At 41.2% G+C, this 23,860-nt stretch overlaps 1 protein-coding gene across 1 annotated transcript; it reads left to right on the forward strand.

Annotated features, from left to right (window-relative positions):
- The first annotated feature begins 1,245 nt into the window (after positions 1-1,245).
- On the forward strand, positions 1,246-11,771 carry PHYH (phytanoyl-CoA 2-hydroxylase). The gene is made up of 9 exons (XM_088134849.1): positions 1,246-1,444; positions 2,424-2,479; positions 4,046-4,156; positions 6,295-6,463; positions 6,901-6,982; positions 7,285-7,466; positions 7,752-7,901; positions 8,117-8,248; positions 8,990-11,771. Exons 1-9 carry the CDS (start codon positions 1,352-1,354, stop codon positions 9,041-9,043), a joined length of 1,029 nt encoding a protein of 342 aa, XP_087990975.1. The 5' UTR covers positions 1,246-1,351; the 3' UTR covers positions 9,044-11,771.
- Positions 11,772-23,860: the final 12,089 nt, after the last annotated feature.

Below are 23,860 nucleotides of genomic sequence, written 5' to 3' on the forward strand. Positions count from 1 at the left end.
ATTTGACAAATATAAGGTTTACAAAGAATCCTGGAAAGCCAGGCAGAATCCAGGGACTAAAAACTGTAATACTAACCAGTTCTCTCCTGGAGGAAAAAATAAAGCAGAAAAGCAAGAAAATTATTATGTTCAGTACGATCAAAATGATTAGGTGCCTTTCAAATAAAATTATAGTTTTGCTACACAAACTACTAGCATTTGCATTGGACATGGCAGAGATTAGAGATTATGGTTTGGCTTGATTGTAGCCAGCATTGTCTTGGTAAAGATATGATTTATACCAAGTGGTAGGAAATACTTTATATGCATTGTAATACAAACTACAGAAAGACTCATTGAGATCCAAATGACTTATTTACAAACCAGAAGCAGAAGAGAAATATTTCAAGCATCAATTATGCTCCCAGGATTACTGCTTTGGATTTAGATACTATCACACTAAACACTTCGTTCCTTTTTGAAGAATGTTATAGCCCAATGTGTAAATGTTTACTTCAAAATCTCAACCACAAGAATCCATAATTATCCAAATGCAAAACCAGAATTGTTCTAGAAAAAAAAATCTTTTATGCTACTGTTCATTGGAACATTACAGAATAAACAATAAGATCAAAAGATGTAAGATTGCAGAGACGGTTTTATTTAGTTTATAGGGGTTCTGTCTAGTGATTCCACTGATGTTTTGACATTATAGAGACACAGTATATTATGGGCAAATCTCAATATTCCCAATAAAGGACACTGGGGATATTTCCAGGTCAATTTCTGATTACTACCTGGATGTATCCAAGTCATTTTCTTAGCACCAGTAGAAGGGGTTTCCCTTTCTCTTCTACCAGGATGTTTGCTTTCAACTTCCCAACCTAGTCTGCGCTGTTGGACTTTCCTGGTGGTCTCCCATCTCAGTTCCAAGTACTAACCCGGCCAGGCCCTGTTTATCTTTCCAAGCTGTTAAGAGCAGCCACCCATCTGAGTCTTTTTTAAGACCCTACAACGCGTTCTCCGCTCACGGAAACGTTGGGCCCTTGAAACCCAAGTGGACTTTATGCCCGAATCCTTGTTGCCGGCGCTCCCCGGACTTTGCTCCGAAGTTGTTCTCCTACAGACCTTCGCCGCCTGCCCCGACCGACCCGGGACGGCGGTCGGCGGCCGTGCGTCCTCGCAGGCGCCCTGCCCTGCCTCTCGGGCCGCCCCCCCGCGGCGGAGGCCGCCGCCCCAAGCAGGCCGAGCAGCTGGGCTGGCTTCTTTCCCCGCCCCTTCCCGGCACAGCCGAGCCTGGCTCGGCCGCCAAGCAGTCGTTGCTGCGGGGTTGGGCGGCAGAGGCGCCCGACTGGCTCGCCCCGGACGCGCCATGGAGCGGCTTGGAAAGCGGCCGAGCGCGCCCGTCCGGCTGGGGATCCTGCTCCGGCACCTCGTTCCCGCCGGCCTGGCCGATGCCGGACTCGCATCCTTCGCCAGGGCGGACGAGGGGAGGGAGCCAGCCCCTGGGGCTCTTCGCCGCCGCTGGAAAGGCGCCCGGCCCGGGCCCTGCTGCGTCGCAGCGCCTGCGGGGGAAAGGAGGAAGCGGGTTGGGGTCGGGCGCGGGGCCAGGCAGGCCGCTGGCGAGGGGCGCTGGCCCGGCGGCGGCGGCGGCGGCGGCCTCGCTCGGCGCCTCCTTGCTTGGCCCCGCGGAGACCTCTCGGGGAGACCGAGCGGACGGGCTCCTTCTGGGGATGGTAAAGCCCGCGAATGGCGGGGCTTGATGCGGGGCACGACCCCCCATTCTGGCAGCCCCGACGCGAAGCTCAACCGCTCTGGCCAGGGGTTGCTGTCGCGGTCAAGCGGCGGAACCGGATTAGGCTACAGCACGGGCTGTACCTGTAATGTTACGTGGGAAGGGCCTTGGGGGACGGGGCGAAGAGACGCTGCCAAGGGAATGGCCAGATAAGAGAGGGGCAGAGAAAGCCGCAGCCGCAGAAGGGGCAGAGAAAGAGGCTCAGAAGGGGCCCTTCCTGGTTTCTCCAGCTGTGAAAGGAGAAGTGGGTGGGGGGAGAATTGTGCTTTCAGACCTGCAAGATCCTGTCAAGGTAGCTGTACAATAAAGTAGAATTAGCTCACCTGGTTTTGATTCCTGCCTGGCTGACATTTATTTTCTTCCCCTGGTTTTCTTACGTAGGAAGGAAAGACCCCATTTGGGCAAAGAAAGGGAAGTGCCAGCACCTTCTTCATTCATTGGCTTTTAAATTTCAAACTGGTACCAGCTATAAGATAATTTGGGGGGGGGGGGTAATTTAAATGTGAAAACACTACGTTACATTTAATTCCTTTCCTCTTCATGAGAGTAATTTCTATGATTATACATTTCTTCTGAGTATATTTCCCATATCCAGTCATGGGATATTCAGTCAAAGCAATCTTTTTAATTTTCTTAATTTAATGTGAAGACACCATTTCCTACTTCAGCCCAGGTTGCTCCTTCGAAATGCCCAGTACAGTTCCGGTAAGTAGAACTTTGCTCTGTTTGTTCTTGCCTTTTTTTTTTTTGCATGAAAACCCAGATTTATTACAGTCTTGGTTCATTTTGGCCATGTATTTAGCAGTTGTTTGTCTGATTACTGAACGTTCAGTAGTTTTGGTTTATAAAGTTAGTTATTTATCTTAAACTGGTCTTTCGGTTTTGGAGTGGCGTCTGAAACAACTTGTTTTGTTTGAATATGTCTCTCACTTTCAGAGAATTACATACCTTTTAATGTCACGGTAACACTTAGAGGGGATATACACCACAACCCGAAGAATGCAGAGGACAAATGTCTCAATGCAATGCTAGACTCATCTTCACAGCAAGCAAGAATTCTAGAAAGACGTGGGAACCAAAGAAGTTAACCATCCAGGGGCTCCACAGAAGTTCTTTTAGAATCCTCATTCTCATGGGAGACAAATTGGCTCTGCCATTTGTAGAAAAATAATTCTAGAGGCCATGATTATTGAAGCCTCTCTACCCATTGGTCTACCTTCCAGGCCAAAGCATTTCCCCCCTTTAAATAGCTATGCCTATATTCTGTGAATACACATGCACACCTACGTGCCTGCCTGCCTAAATATTTTGGGGAAACCCATGTCTCCATTTTGGATAAATTGGTATGTTGTTTTTTTTTAAACTACATAATTTCAAGGTCTCTGTATTTTGAATTTCTAGAAGCACGCTATGGATCTCAAGAAGTACACTGCTCTGTGTTGTCTTTGAAAACTATATTTTTTAAAATAATTTTATTAAACATTACAATTAAAAATATAAGAACTAATATAAACTAAAAAGAAAAAGAAAAAATAGAAAGTGCAGAAAAGAAGGGGAAAAATAGAAAGAAAAAGAAAAAAAAGAAAAAATAAGAATATAAGCCTAAGGGAGGCCTAGAATACACCGTCTCCTGGATCCTAGGCCAGTAACTTAACCACTTATTATTAGGTAAAAGGAGTTGTGTTTCTGCCTAGAGAGCCATGAACGTGATGTTGCACTACTGGATTACTGGAATCTATTCTTCATAGGGTGATTCTTGAAGACTAGAAATTGCAGCTGGCCCAAAACGTGACAGCACAAGAAAGACTGTTGCCTCTCCAAAGTCCCACATAACTCAAGTGGGGAAATTACGCTGTTGGTTGCATGTTACCTTTCAAGACAACTTGTTCACAATGGTGTATGAAGACTTACAAGGCTTAGGCCAGAATGCTTCTGGACTGCCTCTTCCTATATAATCCTCCTTGCCCTCTTAGGGCATCAGTGGGTCACCCATGGAGGATCTTCTTGCAGATGACTTTGTCAACACTGATTAATTCTTCCTTTTTTGTATCTGTCCAGCAGAGGACCAAAAACATCTCTGTGTCCAGGCCTTTTCATGTTTCAGTGTTTTATGAGCATCTTGTTTTAGGATATAATGTATCTTGTTTTAAATACGGTTTGGGGGATTGTGTTGATTGTCATTCTGTAAATTACCCCAAAGCCCTAAGGGAATTCAAAGGCTTTAATTCTACATCAGTTAAAAAAAGAACACAATATTTCATGTTTCCACAGTTATACCTTGGATAATAACTTGCTAACTCTAGAGCAAAGACATTTCTATGAGGACAATGGATATCTTCTCATCAAAAATCTAGTGGCTGATGAGGACATTGAGCGCTTCAGGTAAACCAGAGCCAGGTATCCTAACCCATGTTGCTGAAGTCATTCTTACTGCCGTCCAGAAACTTTCCTTGTGATAAGCCTTGAATCGGCTCGTCCCCAGTGATCCTCCAAAGAGTCTCAGCTGGGAAATTCTGCCCTTGCCTGGACCAGAAGTTCTCAGACGTTGAGACACCATGTTGCACTACTGTGATAAATTAATTTGTGTGATCTGCCATGAAGAAAATTTCATTGTGGGGAGGGTTAGGCAAGAAATAAGCAGCCTGCTTACCTTCAATAATTAAATCTTTATATCATCAGGGAGTCTCACATTTTGCAGAAGCACAACTACCAGTTTTTCCCACAACTCTTGGCAGTTACATGGCCATGACAAAAACAACAGAATTAAACCAACATACAATCCAAATCTTTAAAAAACCAAAAAAAAAAACACAAAACCCTTATCATCATTAATTCTTAGTTATGTTTAGGTTGGTTTTTGTATCCTGGGATGTATATATGTATGTATTTGTTTCTGCAATTTATATGCTGCTGAATTTCATCAAGGCACTGAGCAGCTTACAATAATACAAAAGTTGAAACAGAAAGAATTACAGTGAAGGAAAAGCAAATCAGTAAAACCCAAGAGCAACCAATGTCCTAGTCAGGGATATACCAAGGAAAACAGTCTTAACAGCAACAATCACCTTCTTCAGGAAGTTGACACATCATGTTAGTCCCCAAGACTTTCCAGAACACCCAGCTCTTGGTGGCTTTTCTGCAGACCAACGTGGTTAGTTCCAACCTGTAAAGGAAACTAGAGCTAGCATTGGGAATAGGGAAGGAGTGAGAGAGGCAGAAACAATAACATGCTTCCAAGAAAGAGGGACGTGTGAGAAAGAAACATAACCTCACCTTGATTTTACTTAGTATAGGATGGGACAGAGAAAATGTTGGACAGGTTTTCAAGATTCTCTTATCCTACCTTTGTCAGAACCTGCATCACCCAACTATTGTTGTTTTACATTGTATTGCATTCGATGGGAGTTGGATTGATTTGTTTCTGCCAATTGTAACTACGGAGGGGGGGGTTGCAGGTTAAGATTGTAATAGGCGTAGTAATGGGAGGTGGGAAGGAGCTTAACCTGGGCAATTTAGGCTGGCCTGATTGCAGGCAAGGCAGCTGGGGCCCAAAGAGCCAGGAAGGAGCTCAGGGAGGAGGGGGAGGAAGGAAAGAGGTCAACACCAGGTGAAGAGGAATCGAGAAGCCAGGCAATTAGGGGAGGGGGGATAAATAGAGGGAAGTTTACCCAAGGCTTTAGTTTTAGCAATGTTCTGTTTGCAGGCTACATGTACCACTTAATAAAGAAGCATTTCTCTGAACCAAGCCTGGTTGCGTGAGAATGCTTCTGAATTGGGTTTTGGACACTGTGGACTTGACAACCTTACTCCAATAAAGATTCTGGAATCCTGCAGTGTCTGTTTCTTGACCTAGCTTGCCCCAAAGGGCTGAACAACCTGATCTTGAGTGGACCACTATTCCAAAGAAGCTTCAGGAAAGGCAGACCCTCAGGGTCTCTGATGATGGCAGTCTCTCAAGGTTGTGACTTGAAGGGCGCCTTCCCTATTAGATCTTATTGGACAGGCGGAAACCATTGGGAGAAGATGTTCCACAGCTAACCAGCTTCAGAGCTATGTAGGGCTTCAAACCAGGACCTCAAGTTGCTCTCAGAAGTCAGTTGGCAACCAGTGCAACTCCTGCAAGTAATGGGGTATCTGAGTCATTGTGGTGTGAACACCTGTAGCTCCAGGTGGTACTTGTAACGCGCACGTGGAGTTGTACAAAGAGGGTGGTTCTGTTTTTGGAATTATTGATGGGGTTGTTTTAATTTTATTACTGTGTGGTTTTTATTATTGAAATTGTGGTATGGGAACAGTCAGTAGCATGCAGAATAAATAAGGAGATAAGTTGTTTGTGGCCCCCCTGCAGGTTGCACTCCATAGTTTGAGAATCCTTGAATTTTCAAAAATTGACTTCTGGAGTAATTCACTTTTGATACATAATGTAAAGTCTTACACAGAATGAATGCAAATGAAGGTGCATTTAACTGAGTTCTTGATGCCAATTAAAAATGCTTTTTATTTTTTAACCCTATCTTCAGCGAGGAGTTTGCAAAAATATGCAGAAGGGAAGTGGAGGTGCCTGTATTAACCATCATGAGAGATATAACGGTTGCCAGGTCTGAGTTTGTTCCAGATCAGAAAGCAATTTCAAAAATTCAGGACTTCATTTTTGATGAAGAACTCTTCAGATATTGCACGTTACCTCAGGTGAAGATAGAAATATTCTAAAATCCTAAGTGTTTTGTTGACTTAGGTTTAACAAAAATGGATAAAGAAATAGTATAAGGCCTGAGGATCACCATGACATTAATTGCTTCCTTAAGTTTAATCAACAAACAGTTAAATCGCTAGCACTTTCAGACCAGCTTTTCCTCTTGTGTGATTTTTATAAATTGTCATTTTTTTTTATGGCTAAGGACATTGCTGGTGAACTATGACCATAACTTACAGGTTTCCCACTTTTGTCAAGATGCAGCATTTTTGCACATGTTGAACTCTGACAGCATTGCATAAAATAGGTTGCTTTTCAAAACTCACCTATTAATTAAATATACAGCTTGCTGTTTTTTATAATATAGTAGTAGGTGCTTCAGCAGGTTCAAATATATATATATGTATTTATTCAATTGTTTTCTTTACCTTAGATTCTAAAATATGTTGAATGCTTCACGGGGCCAGACATCATGGCAGTGCACACCATGTTGATAAATAAACCTCCAGATGGAGGTAAGAAATGCTAACTAAATGAAAGCTTAAAATAGCTAAGAGGCATTTTTCTGTTAGCATACTGTGGGATGTGAATTACACTTTTTTCTCTTCAGAGTCAGAGAATTAGGGCGTATGGGGAAAAAATCTAACTATTTTTCCCCTTTGAAATGAACTGCTGAAAGAAGTGCTGATTCCAAAGTTGATAAATACTTCTCATTTCTTCCTGTTCTTTATAAGAGAGAAATATGTATACCAATTACTGTTTCAGCATATAATTTTAATCCTGTTTCTGAAATGAAAGGAATGCCTATAATTTCCAGGAAAGAAAACCTCTCGTCATCCTCTGCATCAGGACTTGCATTATTTCCCTTTCCGGCCTGCTGACCGAATTGTTGCTTCCTGGACTGCCATGGAAAAAGTGGATCGTAGAAATGGGTGTTTGGTAGTGGTGCCCGGATCTCATAAGGGCTGCCTGAAGGAGCACAAGTATCCGGAGTGGGAGGTAACATATGGAGAGGCATGGGGGTGGTCCCCAGGTGACACAATCATGAAGAAGATTTGCCAGATTATAGATGACGAACACCCAAGAGGTTAAGTGTCTTATCTTGAATCAGATCCTGGGGATAAACACTGCAGGGAGCTTCTTCCATCTGGCCACTGTTGGAAATAGAATGCTGGTCTACAGGTGGACATCTAAACGAACTCGGTTATCAGTTTTTGAATTTAGCATGTTCTCCTGGTGGTGTCTTTCAGTAGTTAGAAGGTAGTTTCTACATTGCTTTTCCAGGGTGGTGTAAACAAGATGTACCATGGAATATGTGATTATGATGAAAGCATTCCCAGAGTTCATCTTGCCATGGAGAAAGGAGACACGGTGTTCTTCCATCCCTTAATAATTCATGGTTCTGGAAGGAATAAGACAGAAGGGTTTCGAAAGGTAAAATCTTAATTCAGGTAGTAGGCAGTAAAGGTACTTTGAGATCCTTCTCCGCTTCATAAAATCAAAGCCTTAGTGTATTTTAAGTTAACATTTGGTAGTATTTCTTAATCCCTTTAATTAATAAGTTTGGAAAATGGCAGATTAGGACTTAAATATTTTCAGTATAAGCTGGTGTAAAGAATGGTGCAACTTCTCATTGTTTTTTAATGCAGGCTATCTCTTGTCATTATGCAAGTTGTAATTGCCACTATGTTGATGTGAAAGGCACCACGCAGGAAATTATAGAGAAAGAAGTTCAAGAGATTGCAAGGAAGAAGTATAATGTAGACACAGTTCCCCTGAAAGTAGGTATTTTCTTTTTCTAAAATACCATGTCCAAAAGTATTTTGCACAATACTTCTCTTATAAGGAGTTCTTAATGATTAGGAAGTATCTAAAGAATTCTGTTTCAGTAGAAGCAGTTTATATAAGATCTAATCAGGAGGTCTGATTACTGATATTTCTTCTCTATAATTAGTACGTAATAAGATTTATCATGACCAGCGCTCTTTGATAGCCTTCAAATAGCAAATGCTGTAACTGGAACGATTCATTAAGTGATGAAATATTTCCTATATCTGTGCATTTTAGTGTGTCCTTTTGATGCTAGTAGTAAAACACACTGTGTTTATATTCAGAGTGATTTCAGACTAGTGCAAATCCTATCTTCTGCAGTGTAGTTGTGCCTCCTTTCGAAAATTAAATTTGATACCAGATATAGAAATGTATTGTTTTACCAGAGGCCTGTTTTTTTCCCCTTTGAGATTTTAGGGGGTGTTGATCTGACATTTTCAGGTATATTTTACATCGATATGGATTATGATTTTTTTCTAGTGGAAAACTAGAAAAAGAGGATTTAATTCCTGGTAGGTTTTGCTTCATCTGATGTACTGCATTCATAACTTGGAGAATCTTACATTTTTAAATGAATTTTCAAGCCTCAGTGTCAACTAACTCAACATGTTTACATCTCAATGTGTGTTGTAACTGGATAGGAAATCAGAATAAGGAAGAAGATCCTCATTGTTCCTATGTTTTGTTCTTAGGATATTTGGAAGTTCCGAAGTCGACTTGTTAAAGGAAACAGAAGAAATCTTTAAATACTGTCCAGATCAATTCCTGAACTGCCCAAGAAAACTTGGAGAATTCAGCACTTATTTCTTGTTTCTTTTTTTCAAGTGCTGTGCAGTTACAGATAGTCCTTGCTTAACGACCACAATAGGGACTGGAAAATTCATTGTTAATCAGGATGATTGTTAAGCGAGTCATGCCCAATTTTACCACCTTTTTGCAATGGTCATTAAGCGAAACACCATAGCTGTTAAATGAATCATGCAGTTCCCCATTGATTTTGTTTGCCAAAAGCTGGCTGGGAAGGTCACAAATGGCGATCACATGGCCCCAGGACACTGTAACCTTGCCAGTGCGAGCTGGTTGCCAAGTGCCTGGATCATGATCACGTGACCGTGGGGGTGCTGCAATAGTTGTAAGTGTGAGGACTGATTGTAAGTCCCTTTGTTCAGCACCTTTGTAACTGAATAGTCCCTAAACAAATGGTTGTTAAGTGAGGACTACCTGTAGTAGTAATCTCAAGGCATTTTGAAGGATATTTATATTTGGAAATAAATTAAAGGCTGCAATTCTAGGCGTATTAAAGTTAATACAATGAATACAGTGAGATTTCTTTCTGAGTAAAACAACCAGTGATTAAAATTTAAGCTGCAGTCCTCTACAGGTAGTCCCCAGGTTAAGAATGCCTGACGACCCATAGTTAAGAATGGAGCCTATTGTAGCAAAATTTGAGTTAAATACACAATGATTCGAGTTAAATACACAATGGTTTGAGTTCATTACACAATACTACTTATACAGTATTATATAATAATACTGTTCTGGTTTATATACAAAGGTGACTTAAGGACAGACCTTGGGAACAGAACTCATTCTTAAACTGGGGACTACCTGTACTCATTTTACTTGTTTAACTACAAGAAACCTTTGTTGATTAGATGATAAGAATATCATAAGCTGGAATCCTACTCTTGCTTAACTACAAGAAACCTTTAATTGAACTCAGCTGGACTTTTAACTATACATGCATAGAATTATACTTTCAATTTAACAACTTTAACTGACGTATTTAAGTAATTTAAGTAAAACTACTTTTGTAGTATTTGGAAAAACCTCAAGGCCTCTTTAAACAGTGCCCCGTTTTTCAGAACTAGGGTGATTTTAGATTTTTCTTTGGAGGATTTATTGTAATGGAAAACATCTCTTATAACAGATTTTCACCAGGGTGCATAGTTTTGCCTGACAGATACACGTTTGACCTGTTTTGTTCCCTTGTTACTACAGCAGTGAATGGGTAGCGTTCTGTCTCTCTGCTAACCAATTAGAAGTTCTGCTTTGCTTTCTTTGGGAATCTGTTGCAGAGTTTCATTTCTGATAGAGATTCTGTCCAGATTTTCCTTTATTTTAAAAAATATGTATCAACCTAATTCATTGTACTGTGATGCTTTTTCTCTGAAATTAAGTAGTCAGTAAATCTTTAAATCCAAGAAGAGATAGCACATGAATGCAAAACTGGTAATCCTGCACAGGCCTTTTTGCTGTGTGGAAGAATAGCTGGCGCGTGGCTGAGGAGCCTCCAGAAACTTGGTTCTTCCCTCTAGCACTGAGCCAGGATGTTGCATGCACCATTATTGTGTGAATTATTGTCTCCAGCAATTTATTTGTTTATATGTGTTTTGGGGTTTGGTTGAGGCATCCCCAAGGTTTTTAAATTCTCAGCTGCCCAGTCATTTGGCAAGTAGGCAAATACATACATAGAAGTGTGAGTTTTTTACTGCATTGGATTCTCATCTTAGAACAGTGGAAATAAGCTGTCAAGGCTAAGATTAGTTACTCAGCTAGTTCTTCTGGTTTTCAAGAGTTGGATCGAGCTGTTTTATTTCAGAAGAATACTGTGGACTGGAACAGATAGAAGAGTCAAGCAATGATTGGCAAGCAGCTTCCCTAACTAGAAGATGCTATGAAGGAGGTTTGTTTGCATAGCACGGGATGCAAATATTTTTTCCTCTCCTTCTGACACAGTTTCTGCCTTAGTTCTTGCAGGGGAGACATTTAGACCCTGAGGAGAGAAAACCTTGCATATTTGTGATGCGAAAAGAAAATAATAATGAAGAACAAAGCATGATTTCCCCATTTTTAATAGTCTTGCTTTTCTTGCAGTAATAAAGTGTGACATTGGGTCAATCTTCTTCAGATCCACAGAATTTTGAACATCCTCTGAAGTTAAGTTAAACAGGGTGGAGCCTACACTGGGAAGAAGAAGGCACTCTAGGAGAAGGCATGGATAACGTATTGCTATCAAGAAAACGTATCCAGGCACTGTAGTCATCAGGAGTGGAGTTGATCTGAAAGAAATCTTTACAATTGAATCCTGTGGCAGAGGGGGTTGAAACAGCCTCCTCACCCAAGTTAGGCTGGAGTTTCTGCTTTACATTGGGCATTGTTTCATTGGCAGAATATATCTATGGAATTTGCTTTCCAATATTTCAACTGCACCCTTTTGGTGCCAGCTTAAGGTCTCTTGGCAGAGCTGAGTTCATTTTTCAGCCTGAATTCTGGATTTACTTTTGTTGCAACCTGAGATATGGGGGTTTTCCATCTGGGATTCCAAAACAATGTTTATTTCTCTTTGATCTCCTGTCATGGTGATGTAAGTTTCTCTTTTTCCAAACTGTCAAGGTCAAACATCAAGTTTGTTGCAACCTACTTTCTCAGCCCAGTTTACACTGTGAAATAAAATCAGGAACTAACCTTGCAGCATTGTTGCAGTTTTTCCAATTCAGTTCGGGCTGTAACATCGACCTAATACTGCTGAAGATCCCTGCAGGGTTGTTTTGTAAACTGCTGAGAATCTGATCTGCAGTGTTGACTGTAAACCAGATTGCAGGACTGTTAGAAAGCACTTTCTCTCACCCACAGCGTCTTCTATGTTAACTGCATTTTCTTCCTTCTGGAATTCCAACTCTGGTCTTTTGCTTTATTTTTGGGCTTGGATGTCCAATTTATCTGGCTCAGATGGATCAGGGAGTTCATGGCTGTGATTGGATTACTGGGTCGCCTTGGGGTGAATAGACTGGCTGCCTTAGCTTCATGCATGAAAAATCCAACCTGTTGTCCCTCAAGGTATCTTCTGCAAGCTGGATGGGCAAAGTCGTCTCATTCCTAAGTAATATACCCGGGAGCTCTGCCCCCTGACTTTAATCTAGCTAGCCTGTTGAACTTGGATGCTAGAAATAAAAGTAACTTTTGTGGGTGCAAATCTGTATGCTTTGCTAAAAAGATTTTTTTTAAAAAAATCACCTGTCTACCAGGGGTCCTTTCAGGGAGGGGTCAAAAAAGGCAAGATGGTGGCCACAACCATGCAATCAAAGCTCCACAATTTTTCATTTGAATCATGACACACCTAAAGGGGGCAGGGCTTCAAGCACATGGTTGTGGTGCCTTCTTGACTTTACCTACCTGTGAACCACTCACAATAATAGTAATGTCTTTTTCTAAAAAGCTTGAAATTAAAAAAAATACTCTGGTCTAAACCAGGTGTTTAGTCAACACTGCCAGCATGTAGCAATGATGAGGCCCACAGGGTGAAGTCCCAAAGCTCTACTCCCAGAAGCTGCCTGACTTTTCACCCTCTGGTGTCATCTCCTGGTTTGGAATAGTGGCTTGATAGTAGTTCCTGCTGTTGGCACCTCACCTGACGTCCACACTCTGAGCCCAACCTGTGAGAGAGAAACCACGCCTTGTGCTGCCTTTCTAATTATTAAAACATCAATATGCAAAATAAATAATTTTGATAGTGCCATCTTGTGACCAAGTAGCATAGATATTTGGTGACTAGGGGATCAACCATTCACCTCAATCTCCCTTGAGAGAGAAATCAATCTCACAGGAGATAAACAAAATCAAGCTAATACAGCATTTTAAAGTTTAGGGGGGGGAAAAAAATCCAAAGAGGATACAATAGCCTGTATGGTGTAGGCCACAGGGTGGTGCTGGTCTGCTAAAAGTGAAAAGCTTTCTGCCCAAACTATTGCAGATCACAAGGAGAGAATTCAAACTATTACAGATCACACAGTAGAATCTTTAGAAAGAAAAAAAATTACATCCTCATGCGCCCCTAACTTCATAACTTCTATTGAGAATGAAAGAAAATGAGACTTAGTACCACTTAGAAAAAGTAATAATTAAAACATAGCTGAAATTCCTAACTATTTATAGTTACCTATTTCTACAGAAATAGAAAGCATCTTGAAGCAATTTTCTGGGCATCTCCGGCGGCTTGAAGAATCCCGTCATTAACTGGAGGCTGTTGGAATGATGGAAACCCCATCATTTATCCAGCTTCTCTCCCTGTTAAAAATACCAAGTCTTTTCTATATGGCGCAGGGAATGAGATGATCTGACCTGGTGCATGACAAGGAACTGTTTCTTACTCATGGGGATGTGGGTTGTGAGTCTGAATCTTCAGTCTGGCATGCAGACTCCATGCATAACAACCCAAGGAGCCTTTGCGCTTATTGACTACAGCAAAGTCTGTAGTCAGGGGGGTCTACACAGGGAGAGGGTGTCAAAAAAGTCAAGATGGCAGCTGTGACTGCAATCAAAGCCCCTCCCTTTTTACATGCGGTGCAGCTGCCATCTTGACTTTTTCAAGATCCCCCTTTCTATCACCATGGCTAATGCAAACTTTAATTAGATTGTAGATTGATGGATGACTGTTGTTTTATCCATGCGCACCCCATGTGACTACAGCAGCATGGCTGGCTGGGGAATTCTGGGAGTTGAAGTCCACTCATCTTAAAGTGGCCAGGTTTGGACAACACTGGACTACAGGAATGGGTCTGCTTCCTATAGAGGAGCACTGAAACTCTGAGCTAGGACTAATTTAAATGAAAAACAGCCCAGCCCTCAGCTTTTGGGTCTAACCATTCTAACTTCATTATGGTACCTAGAATTCCCTTTTCAGACACTTCCTTTGGAGGAACCGCATTCGTTTCTCATTATAGTAAAAAGAGCAATTGATCACTTGTGCCAATTCAGCATTTAGACAATTTTGGACACCAGTAAGTCCTTCAACACTGGAAAGATAAGTTTATTCAGTTGATAGAAAACCTGATGTTACCTGCATCTTATGAATGAATGGTTTACAGATGTAGGTTATTTATGGACAATTCCAATGAGATATGGCCATCCTCTTTTCAACTGTTGTGTAGAACTTTATGTAACTGTACAAGAAATCCATAGATACACACATTTCCTTTTGTTATTGTTTTGCTTTCTTTTTTCTTTTTCCATTGTATTGATTTTTTTCTTTGCTTTGTTATTTAAACAAAGTTTTTTTTTAAAAGAAAAATACATACTTCAAAGTAAAGCTGCAGTCCTTGATAAATAGAGCAATTTAGGTTGATCCTTCCAATTCTAGCAAAAAAAGAAACATGGAATATTTCCCTCTAGGTCAGTGTTTCTCAACCTTGGCCACTTTAAGCCGTATGGACTTCAACTCCCAGAATTCCCCAGCCAGCCATGCTGGCTAGGGAATTCTGGGAGTTGAAGTCCACACATCTTAAAGCAGCCAAGGTTGAGAAACACTGCTCTAGGTTATAGTGGAAATACATTTCAGCTTTTAGTTTTATAATGAAAAATGGCTTGCCATTTCACCATTAGTGGACAGAAAATGCTCACTATGAGTGGAGATCATAAATATAATTTTAGACACAGCTATGGAAAGAGGTTCAGTTTTAATTCAGAAGTCTTTCTAGAATTCTTTCATATAATGGCTGTGTGAAATACCATCAAAACCATGCTAAGGAGTGAATGTTAGTCAGAAGAATTATTCATGTGGTGTCAGTTTCTGGTTGCTGGAAGAAAATTATTAAGCCACAGTCATTATAGGAGGAGAGCCATGTTTATGCCGGCAAAAATCAGAGGTCTGGGAGCACCTTTTACAACAAATAAACTTTATTAAAAGGCATCAGCTTTTGTGTGCTGCAAAGTTGCAGAAAAGGTGCTACCAGACTCCTGGTTTTAAGTCCCATTCGGTGACTGAAAAACATCAAGAGTTACCCAGAGAAACACCACGTACAGTTTGTGGTAGTAGCATCAAGAGGACAAAGATATCTTTAAACCACAAACTCTTCATTCATTGGATCCAAATAACTCCTTGGCCAAGAGCACAGGGACTGTTTGTTTTCCAATATATCTCTACATTCCATCACTTGCCCGCTGGCAACACAGAGTTTTTGAACTTTCACAGGACTTTTTAACTCAGCTATATAGCACCTGAACAGAAACCTCTCTTTTTTTCAAACTTTATTTCTTCTCTAAACACTTCCCTATTGTTTTGCCTTGTTTTATGGTCATCTGGGGAAGGGGGTGGTGGTCAAAAAAGTCAAGATGTCAGCAGTCCCTATTCAATTGAAGCCCTGCTTCTTTTAACACGTGTACAACAAACCTTGCCTGCCATTTTGACTCTTTGGACTATCCCTGGTGGAGGTCTCTGATAGGGGTATGGAAAAGAAAACACAACACAGACATTAAAGCAGCTGTTCTATACAACTTATGCACTGAGCATGAGAACATGATCTAAATGAACAGTAGGGTTTATTTCTTGTACCCAATTGTCCTCTAAGTCGAGACTCCTATGGCCTTGAATTCCCAAGAAGAATAGGACTGATTGGCATTCCGTACACTTCTGAGGTTAGAAATATGATTTGAAAATTGAAAGGGGTCATCGGACATGAGATTCCCCCCAAAAGTTTCAATCTGGGAAACAGATGAACAGAAGATTGGTCAGAAGGTGGACCAGAAAAGCCCTCCTAGGTTATTTTGATGTCCTCTGGGACTATCGTATTTGGACTGCAAAAATCAGAAAGGCCACTAGATGGCAGGAAAGAGATACCAAAAACTCTAAGCCTTTCCTGCTCTCTTTGCAGACCAGCCATACCAGCTGTAATGTCCCCCATCCAGAAGGAGGCTACATACCTGCTCAAGATCAGGTTTAAATATAATTATTTCCGGCCACATGATGTTTTTAGAAGACAGAGAAGCTAACATTCCTCCCTGCTGATTTCTGCTTTCTCATCCGAGGTCAGCAGGACTTTAAGATTTGCCAGAGCCCTCCACCTTCAAGGCCAATGGACCACACTCATCAACTGCATCAGAGCATCCAACAGCTGCAGAGCCCTGCAGCATGAAACTGAGGGATGAGTGATTTTTTAAAGCAAGAGAAGAAAATAAATGTAGGCCAGTTCAATGGTGGGTCTACATCTTCTGTGGGTCAGGCTTTCTTGAGGATTGTTGAGGCGGCTTTGGCTGCTTCCAATCTAAAGGTTCATCCCTTTTATGAAATGTTGACTTTATAGGGTTTCTTCTTTTTATATATGTATGTACTATATATAGTTACTTATCCATATATTAATGGCCCACTATATTTTTAAAATTCTGTGACTTGGTCTTGGACCATAAATAAATGAATATAATACAATACAAAATGTAATAATCCAAAGGTTTCTTCAAACTCAGACTTCAGAATGGAAAAAAATTCTCCAATTTTTTTTCAAAGTTCCAAGTTCCAAAGACTCCACGTGAAGGGTCATGGCAAAGCAGTTTCAATTATGGAGAGTGTTTTACCTGAATAGGTTGGAAGGCAGGATAGATTTTAAGACTGTAATGGGATTCAGTTGGCAAAAGGTCACTCATGCCCTGGTCACCTCCTGGTTGGATTACTGCAATGCGCTCTACATGGGGCTACCCTTGAAGAGTATCCGGAAGCTTCAGCTGGTGCAGAATGCAGCAGCACGCACAGTTCTGAATGCCCCTGAGGGGCCATATAACACCACTGTTACGTGAGGTGCATTGGTTGCCTGTTTGCTTCCGGGTCCAATTCAAGGTGTTGGTCATCACCTTTAAAGCCCTTCATGGCACAGGACCAGGTTATCTGAGGAGCCGTCTCACCCCAGTTACTTCAGCCCGCCCCACTCGGTCCAACAGAAGGGGCATGTTGCAGAGCCCACCAGTCAAGGAATTTCGACTGGTGGGGTCTAGGCAGAGGGCCTTTTCTGCTCTGGCCCCTGCCCTATGGAACAATCTGCCTCCCGAGGTCCGGTGTGCCCCACTCTCATGGCCTTCAGGAAAGAGGTGAAATCCTAGCTGTGCCAGAAGGCCTGGGGGCCAGATGGGGGCTCGCACCAGTGGAGGTGGCTTGTGGGGTGATTGATCTTGCCCCCCACCCCCCGGTCATCTTGAATGTTTGTAGTCTTTTTAGACTGACTTTTTAATTAATTAATTAATTTTAATTAATGAGTGGGGGTATTTATTTTTTTAACCATTTGTGGCTTTTACTTTTACTGTGAGCCGCCCAGAGTCACCCACTGGGGGAGATGGGCGGCATACAAATTTAATAAATAAATAATAAATAATAAAATAAAAGCTCTTGCTTCCCACAGCTTTAATATTTTTCTTTTATCAACAGTTTTCTTACTGTTAAAAAATATCCATTAAGGAAGAAAAGGCTGGAAAATCTTTTTAAACCTGTGGTTGGAAGCACTGTGTACAGGAACATCTGTGGGGTGGGGGAGGTTGTTAAAACAAAATGTTGTGTCACCATGTCCAGTTTTTGACAGTGGGACCTAGACAATGCTTAACATCTGGCTGAATCCCTTCTCTTCCCTTTGATGACTGTACACCTACCAATCTTTGAAAGTTACCTCTGCGTTTTTCAGTGGACATTTATTCAGAAAATGTACCTACCACCTTTCCTTTTGGCTTAGCTGCAGGAGAAGGTTGGAAGAAGGTGATAAAAATATAGACGGCTTTTCAGGACTATGTAGCTAGCTGCTGCCAAGAAAGAAAGAAAGAAAGGAAGGAAGGAAGGAAGGAAGGAAGGAAGGAAGGAAGGGAGGGAGGGAGGGAGGGAGGGAGGGAGGGAGGGGGGAAGGAAGGAAGGGAGGGAGGGAGGGAGGGAGGGAGGAAGGAAGGAAGGGAGGGAGGGAGGGAGGGAGGGAGGAAGGAAGGAAGGAAGGAAGGAAGGAAGGAAGGAAGGAAGGGAGGGAGGGAGGGAGGGAGGGAGGAAGGGAGGGAGGGAGGGAGGGAGGGAGGGAGGGAGGGAGGAAGGGAGGAAGGGAGGGAGGGAGGGAGGGAGGGAGGGAGGGAGGGAGGAAGGGAGGAAGGGAGGGAGGGAGGGAGGGAGGGAGGGAGGGAGGAAGGAAGGAAGGAAGGAAGGGAGGGAGGGAGGGAGGGAGGGAGGGAGATGATATTGCATTAGCTAATAATAAGATCTTTGATGTACAACAATGATCCCAGCATGGCTGGCTGGCAATTCTTTTAGCAGCTGCAACTGAAAAGTGCATTTGCCTAAACAAATATTACTTGTGTCACCATGTGAACTTGGCAACCAGCTATTGGTATGACCCATCAATGAAGGCTTCAGGTGGTTTTGTGTAGAAATCTAGTCTCGTCTGTTCATTACACCTGCTGGCAGCCTGGTGTTTCTTGTTTGATCCCCTCCGTATCTTCCAGCATAGAGTGCTTGCGCTGAAAATCTCAGAACGCTCACACAATACATGGAGTACTTCCCATGTTGACACTTCCATGCCTTCTTGGACCTGCCAGCATGACCAGTAGTTGCCAACTCAAATGCCAACTTTTTCACTCTCCCATTTAAAGGGAAGATCTTCCATTTCTGTGCTGCTTCCTAGCGGGACGATAGAACTTCATTTTTCTTTTCTTGTTTGGAACCAGTGTCTCTCCTAAGGTCACCGTGACATTCTTTAATGTGCAGCTGAAATACAGTGAAAAATGAGCTGGAGACATCTGCTGTTTCTTTTCTGCTTTGTGACTTTTTTGTTTCTGATTGGTATGTATAATTGGCAACCAGACTTAAGAAAAAAAACCCTGAGTTTTGTTCAAGTTTAGGTTACTGCCTGTCCTATTTCAATGCATAGCAGAATCAGCCAGTTTTCTGGAACTGGAAAGCTTGTAGACATTTGGATCACATCAGATTGCAAGTGCTGAATGATATTTATGATCCATTTTAATCTGAGTTTTAGATAAGCGCAAGATCCAGGGCTTTCTATCTGAGAAAGCTATAAAAGATGATGAGCATATACTTTAGGAAGGTCATGAGGAGGTAGTAATTTTAAACATTAATCTTCAAGGTCTTTTCTCTTTCTCTTTTCTCAATGACAAACAATGATTTGTGTTTTATTTTTTGCCCCTTACCTAGTTCTAGATGGCAGTGATACCATTGTGAAAGCAACAGAAGCAGCAGCAAATGGAGAACGTAAGTGAAGAGGTGCAATGTCCATTATTCTGGGGAAAGGAAAAGAGAAAAGATAGGAGCAAACAAGGAATTATTTAACATTCTTTAGTTTTAAGTCCAATTCCAATTTCTTACCAGTGGTCAGATTCACTTGTTCCTCTGGTTCCAGATCTGAAGAAAAAGATCTTTGTGCAGGAATTGGATGCTTCAAACTTTTTAAAGAAGCGAGCGAAAAGATCTGCACGCTTCACAGAAGAAATCAATGGTGAGACTGTGTGTGGGATGTTTATGGAAAAGCTGTTGAATGCTTCTTTCGTCCCCAACACATTGTTAAATTGTACAGAAGAGTCTGAAAAGGATTATCTGTTGGTCAATGATGTTGAGGGGTTTCAGAGTAGAATCAACTTCTCTTTTTACTGTCTCTGATATTAGGGAACGCTTGGATCCAAGGATGATAATTTATAGCACTTGTTTTGGTGAATTGAACTATTTTAGAATAAACAGGGTGTAATTTGTACCCATTGTTGCAAAGGGTTGGCACAGGGAAAGAAAACAATGATTGTCAAAACAGTTACGAAAGGAAGACTATATACAGTAGGCACCCGTACAAGAATATTTTATTTCCATGTTTTGACTTCACTTGTTTGGAGTAGTTTTCCTAAATTAACTATCATCCTGCGTGGGAAGAGGAATTAGCATCATCTGCCAGATCAGTATGTTTGAATTTGAAAGAAGGGGGTGTTTGTTGAATTACTTTAAATCCACAGGGAGAGATTAGCAAGCTGCTGTGGAAGAATAAGGCATGATGGTGAATGTTGTCTGTTGTCTATTGGCAACAGTGGGATCTGCTCTGACTTATTTGGAAGGCACTAAATGGTCAGCAGTGTGATGGGGGCACCACTGGAAGACCTGAAAAACTGGGTTAGGGACAGATCATCATGGAGAAAATCTATGTGATGCTAAGAGTCGACACCAACTTGATGACACATAATAAATCAAAACAGCACAAGGAAAACTCTGCTAGATCGGGTCACTGGATACAACTTTCAGAATCCCACAGTGACAACTGGATGCCATTGGGAAATTTGCAAGCTTGGACTGGAGAGCAGGAGACCTCTCTCGCGGTAACCTCCTAGAAATCAGAATCAGAATCATCTTTATTACGGTCACAGACCAGAACCCTCCTAGAAATAATATCGGAGACCTTGGGGCTGGCTTTAGGCTAAGACCAAGTAGGCATTGACCTTGGGAGCCAAAGCTTAGGGAGCGTCAATGCCACTCCTCCTTGCGAATCATTCTAAAAAAGCAAATCTTTTTTAGAATGAGATGGTGCCATCAGTCAGGGTGGCTTAGGGACACCATATACCCTTGGAGACCTACTGCTTAAGATTCAGGAGGGAGGCAACAGCTGTCAATAGCGATAGCTACTGAGCACCCGGTCTCCCATGAACCTGTCCAGTTCCCTTTAAAAACCACCCAGATTGGTTAACATTATCACAATCCTGGGCAGGAAATGTCACAGTTTAACTACATGCTGTGTGAAAAAGCACTCCCTTCTTTGAGTTCCTGCATTTAGTTTCAAGGGATAGCTTTGAGTGAGAGAAGGAGAAAAATGCTTGGTCTCCACATGAGCAATGCACAGTTTTATATACCTCTATCATGTTTCTCCTACCTTTCTTCATTCCATGCTCAAGAGCATGCTGGCTGGGGAATTCTGGAAGTTGAAGTCCACACATCTTAAAGTTCTTAAGGCTGAGAAACACTGCTCTAGATGGTAAAGGAGTAACAATTAAACTTCGCTATCTCTGTTTCTGTGTTGGTCTAAGCCAGCCTTTCTCAACCTTTTTACCCTGGAGGAACCTTTGAAATAATCTTCAGGTCTCAGGGGACTCCTGCATAAAAATTACAACAAATAAGAACACGTCATGATACAATTCACTTCCAGCTTAGCCAATATTTTACAACCTTTACCCCAAGAGCAAAACAGCAGGCCAGCAACTGAGTCATGGCACATAAAAATTCTCACCACTGCAAGTTGCACAGTGTGTGAAGTTAAAAAAACAGTGTTTATGGTTTTCAACCATGATCTCTTGCAGAACCCAAGTTGAGAAAGCCTGGTCTAAATGGATGTCTCATTTGAATCTAAGGATCTAAGGATTGGATCTAAGGATTCTCCTTAGGGGTGAAATGAATTAAACCTCATTCTCATTTACAAATGTTCCAAAGTGAAAACATCCTCCCCAAGTTCAGATGGTCATTTATTTTTCTTGGGTATTTGCTTATTAAACATGATTCCCTGGACACAAAGTGAACCCATTCACACACCAGCCTGACACAGTCCAGACCTTTGGACTTGATTTTAGAACTAGAAACTTTTAATAACTTCAGAGTTGTTGTTTTTTTTCCCTTATCCTGAAGATACCTTACATTGAGGTATTTCTTCTATCATGTTTTCAAAGATCTGGAGATAATCTTCTGGGGCTGCATTAGATAATATGTATAGTTTTAAGATACAAAACCATTTTGGTACTTGCACACAGCCCATTGGGCGAAGTTATCTTTTCTTGGTTCAAGAAAGAGAGATATCATGTAGAAGCTAAATGCAAAAGACATGGAAGGCTTTAAAAAGATATAAGAATGGACAAAGAATGAGAGACATTTCTTCTTCTTGCTTCAGGCCCACCAACTAATATTATGTACCTTTTTCAACAGATAAGACCCGCCTGGCGCGGACTGAAGTTGAAGAAGGAAGGGACTATTCTGAGGAACGGGGAAATGAATTCTGGAACTTCACTGAAGAAGACCATGATGGTAAGAACAGAAGTGTAATAAACCACAGAGTTATACATCTTAAGATGCTTTAGGGAGACCTATCACCATCTAGAACTGCAAGATTTTGAGAAGCACCATTAAATTAGAGGAGGCCCATTACATTTCTTCCATCTTCCAGCTCATTTGCTGGTCTTTCCACATGTGTTAGACTACAGTTTTCATTTACTGTGTTGGTTGGGGATGATGGGAGTTTTAATTTAATACATTGGGCGGGTACCAGGTTAGGAGAAATCTAACTTAAATGCCTCACAAATACTTCTGAAGCCTAAATTCTAAGCTGGGGTGGGTGGTGGATGGGAATGAAAGGCTTTTGTGAAAGAAAAGTGATGCTAAGAAAGAAATCTTTCTTTACTTTTTGGATACAATTTCAGAAGTCTCCATTTCATGAAATTTATATTTCTAGTTTTTAATGGTTCTTAAAATGTAAGCCACATGATACTGCTAAAAGATATACAAAAAACTCCTTCTTGTCTCAGGTTGTGAGTTATTCTGCAGATGAAAAGAACACAATTAGGTCTTGAATTCTGAAAAGAACTTGGAAAGGATTTGGGGTGTACAAAAAGGGAACAGAGTTGAAATCTTGGGAAACTTATTTAATATGGACTTTTCTATAAGGATACTGTTTACTTGCTGCTTTTAAGTTAGCCCTCCCAAAGTGAAAGCATCACCCCAAAATAAGATAAAATTCAACAAGTGTTTGCATAAAAATTGCATGTGCTATTTTATATGCATGTGGGGAAATCCAGAAATAATCTCTGAAATACATTTCATCATAAAGGGGAAAATAGAGACTAGGTTTTCTCTGTCTGCAGTCTCCGTGACTTTATGGCATCTTCTCAGATTCTTGATCTTTACACCAGACATTTGAAGAGGACCTTCAAACGAAGGATAGGCTTTGACAGATCCTCAAGTGTCTTCTCGAAAGTTGACCAGATATTTACTGTAGTTGCTTAAGAACTCCTTGGTCTAGTATTCTAAGCAATTAATGCCCTGGCCCTACAAAATCCAGTAGCCAGTTTGGTAATTTGGCCGTGTTGGATCTCTAATTCAAATTCACCTCCCCTTTGTGGAAAATATTCCAGATTGATAGTTAAGATTTGCATGGCATTTTCTACTGATGTCATCTCCACGTTGCTTTTCAAAACTCCCACCCCCAAATTTTAAACTGGTTGCCCCCCTCACTGTGGCTTGGAAATAAATTAAGTGGTGTTTTTGTTTTTTAAAGATTCCATTCTGATTAGGGCATGATACTGGTTTAAAAGAATAACCAATTTATTTAATTTAGTCTTTTGAAACACAAACAAAAGGACATGTTTTCCTAACTGAGGCAATCATGTTGATTTGATCAGTGTGGCCTCATTATTTTCAACCACATAAAGACTGGATAGAAAAGGAACACAGAAATAGGAAGAAATTATCAGGCAATTGTTGCTGTTTGGAATTCCTAACATTGTTCTAAGAGGACTGATATTTTTGTGAAATAGCAAGAGAAAAACGTGTGCTTTGTTCTCCATAAGAATGGATCCTTTTAACAAATCTTTTAAAAGGGTATTTCAAAATTAGTTTCTAGATCAGTGTTCCTCAACCTTGGCGGCTTGAAGATGTGTGGACTTCAACTCCCAGAATTCCCCAGCCAGCATGGGGAGCTAAGTTTCCAGTGATGAATGTCCTAGCATGAAAATTTAGACATTTGGAATATGGTTTCTAGAAAAACGTTATTAGTCCAATCTAAAATAACAGATGAAAGGATTTAAAT

This window comes from Python bivittatus, unplaced genomic scaffold (genome assembly GCF_059951505.1).
Source record: "Python bivittatus isolate LINGU-HERP-01145 unplaced genomic scaffold, Pbiv_v1 ctg000120_np1212, whole genome shotgun sequence".
NCBI lineage: Eukaryota > Metazoa > Chordata > Lepidosauria > Squamata > Pythonidae > Python > Python bivittatus.

Coding starts and splice junctions, on each gene's coding strand:
- PHYH (XM_088134849.1), top strand. CDS start 1,352: ATGGAGCGGCTTGGAAAGCGGCCGAGCGCGCCCGTCCGGCTGGGGATC. Junction 2,480..4,045: donor AAATGCCCAGTACAGTTCCG/GTAAGTAGAACT, acceptor ATGTTTCCACAG/TTATACCTTGGATAATAACT. Junction 7,902..8,116: donor AGACAGAAGGGTTTCGAAAG/GTAAAATCTTAA, acceptor TTTTTAATGCAG/GCTATCTCTTGTCATTATGC.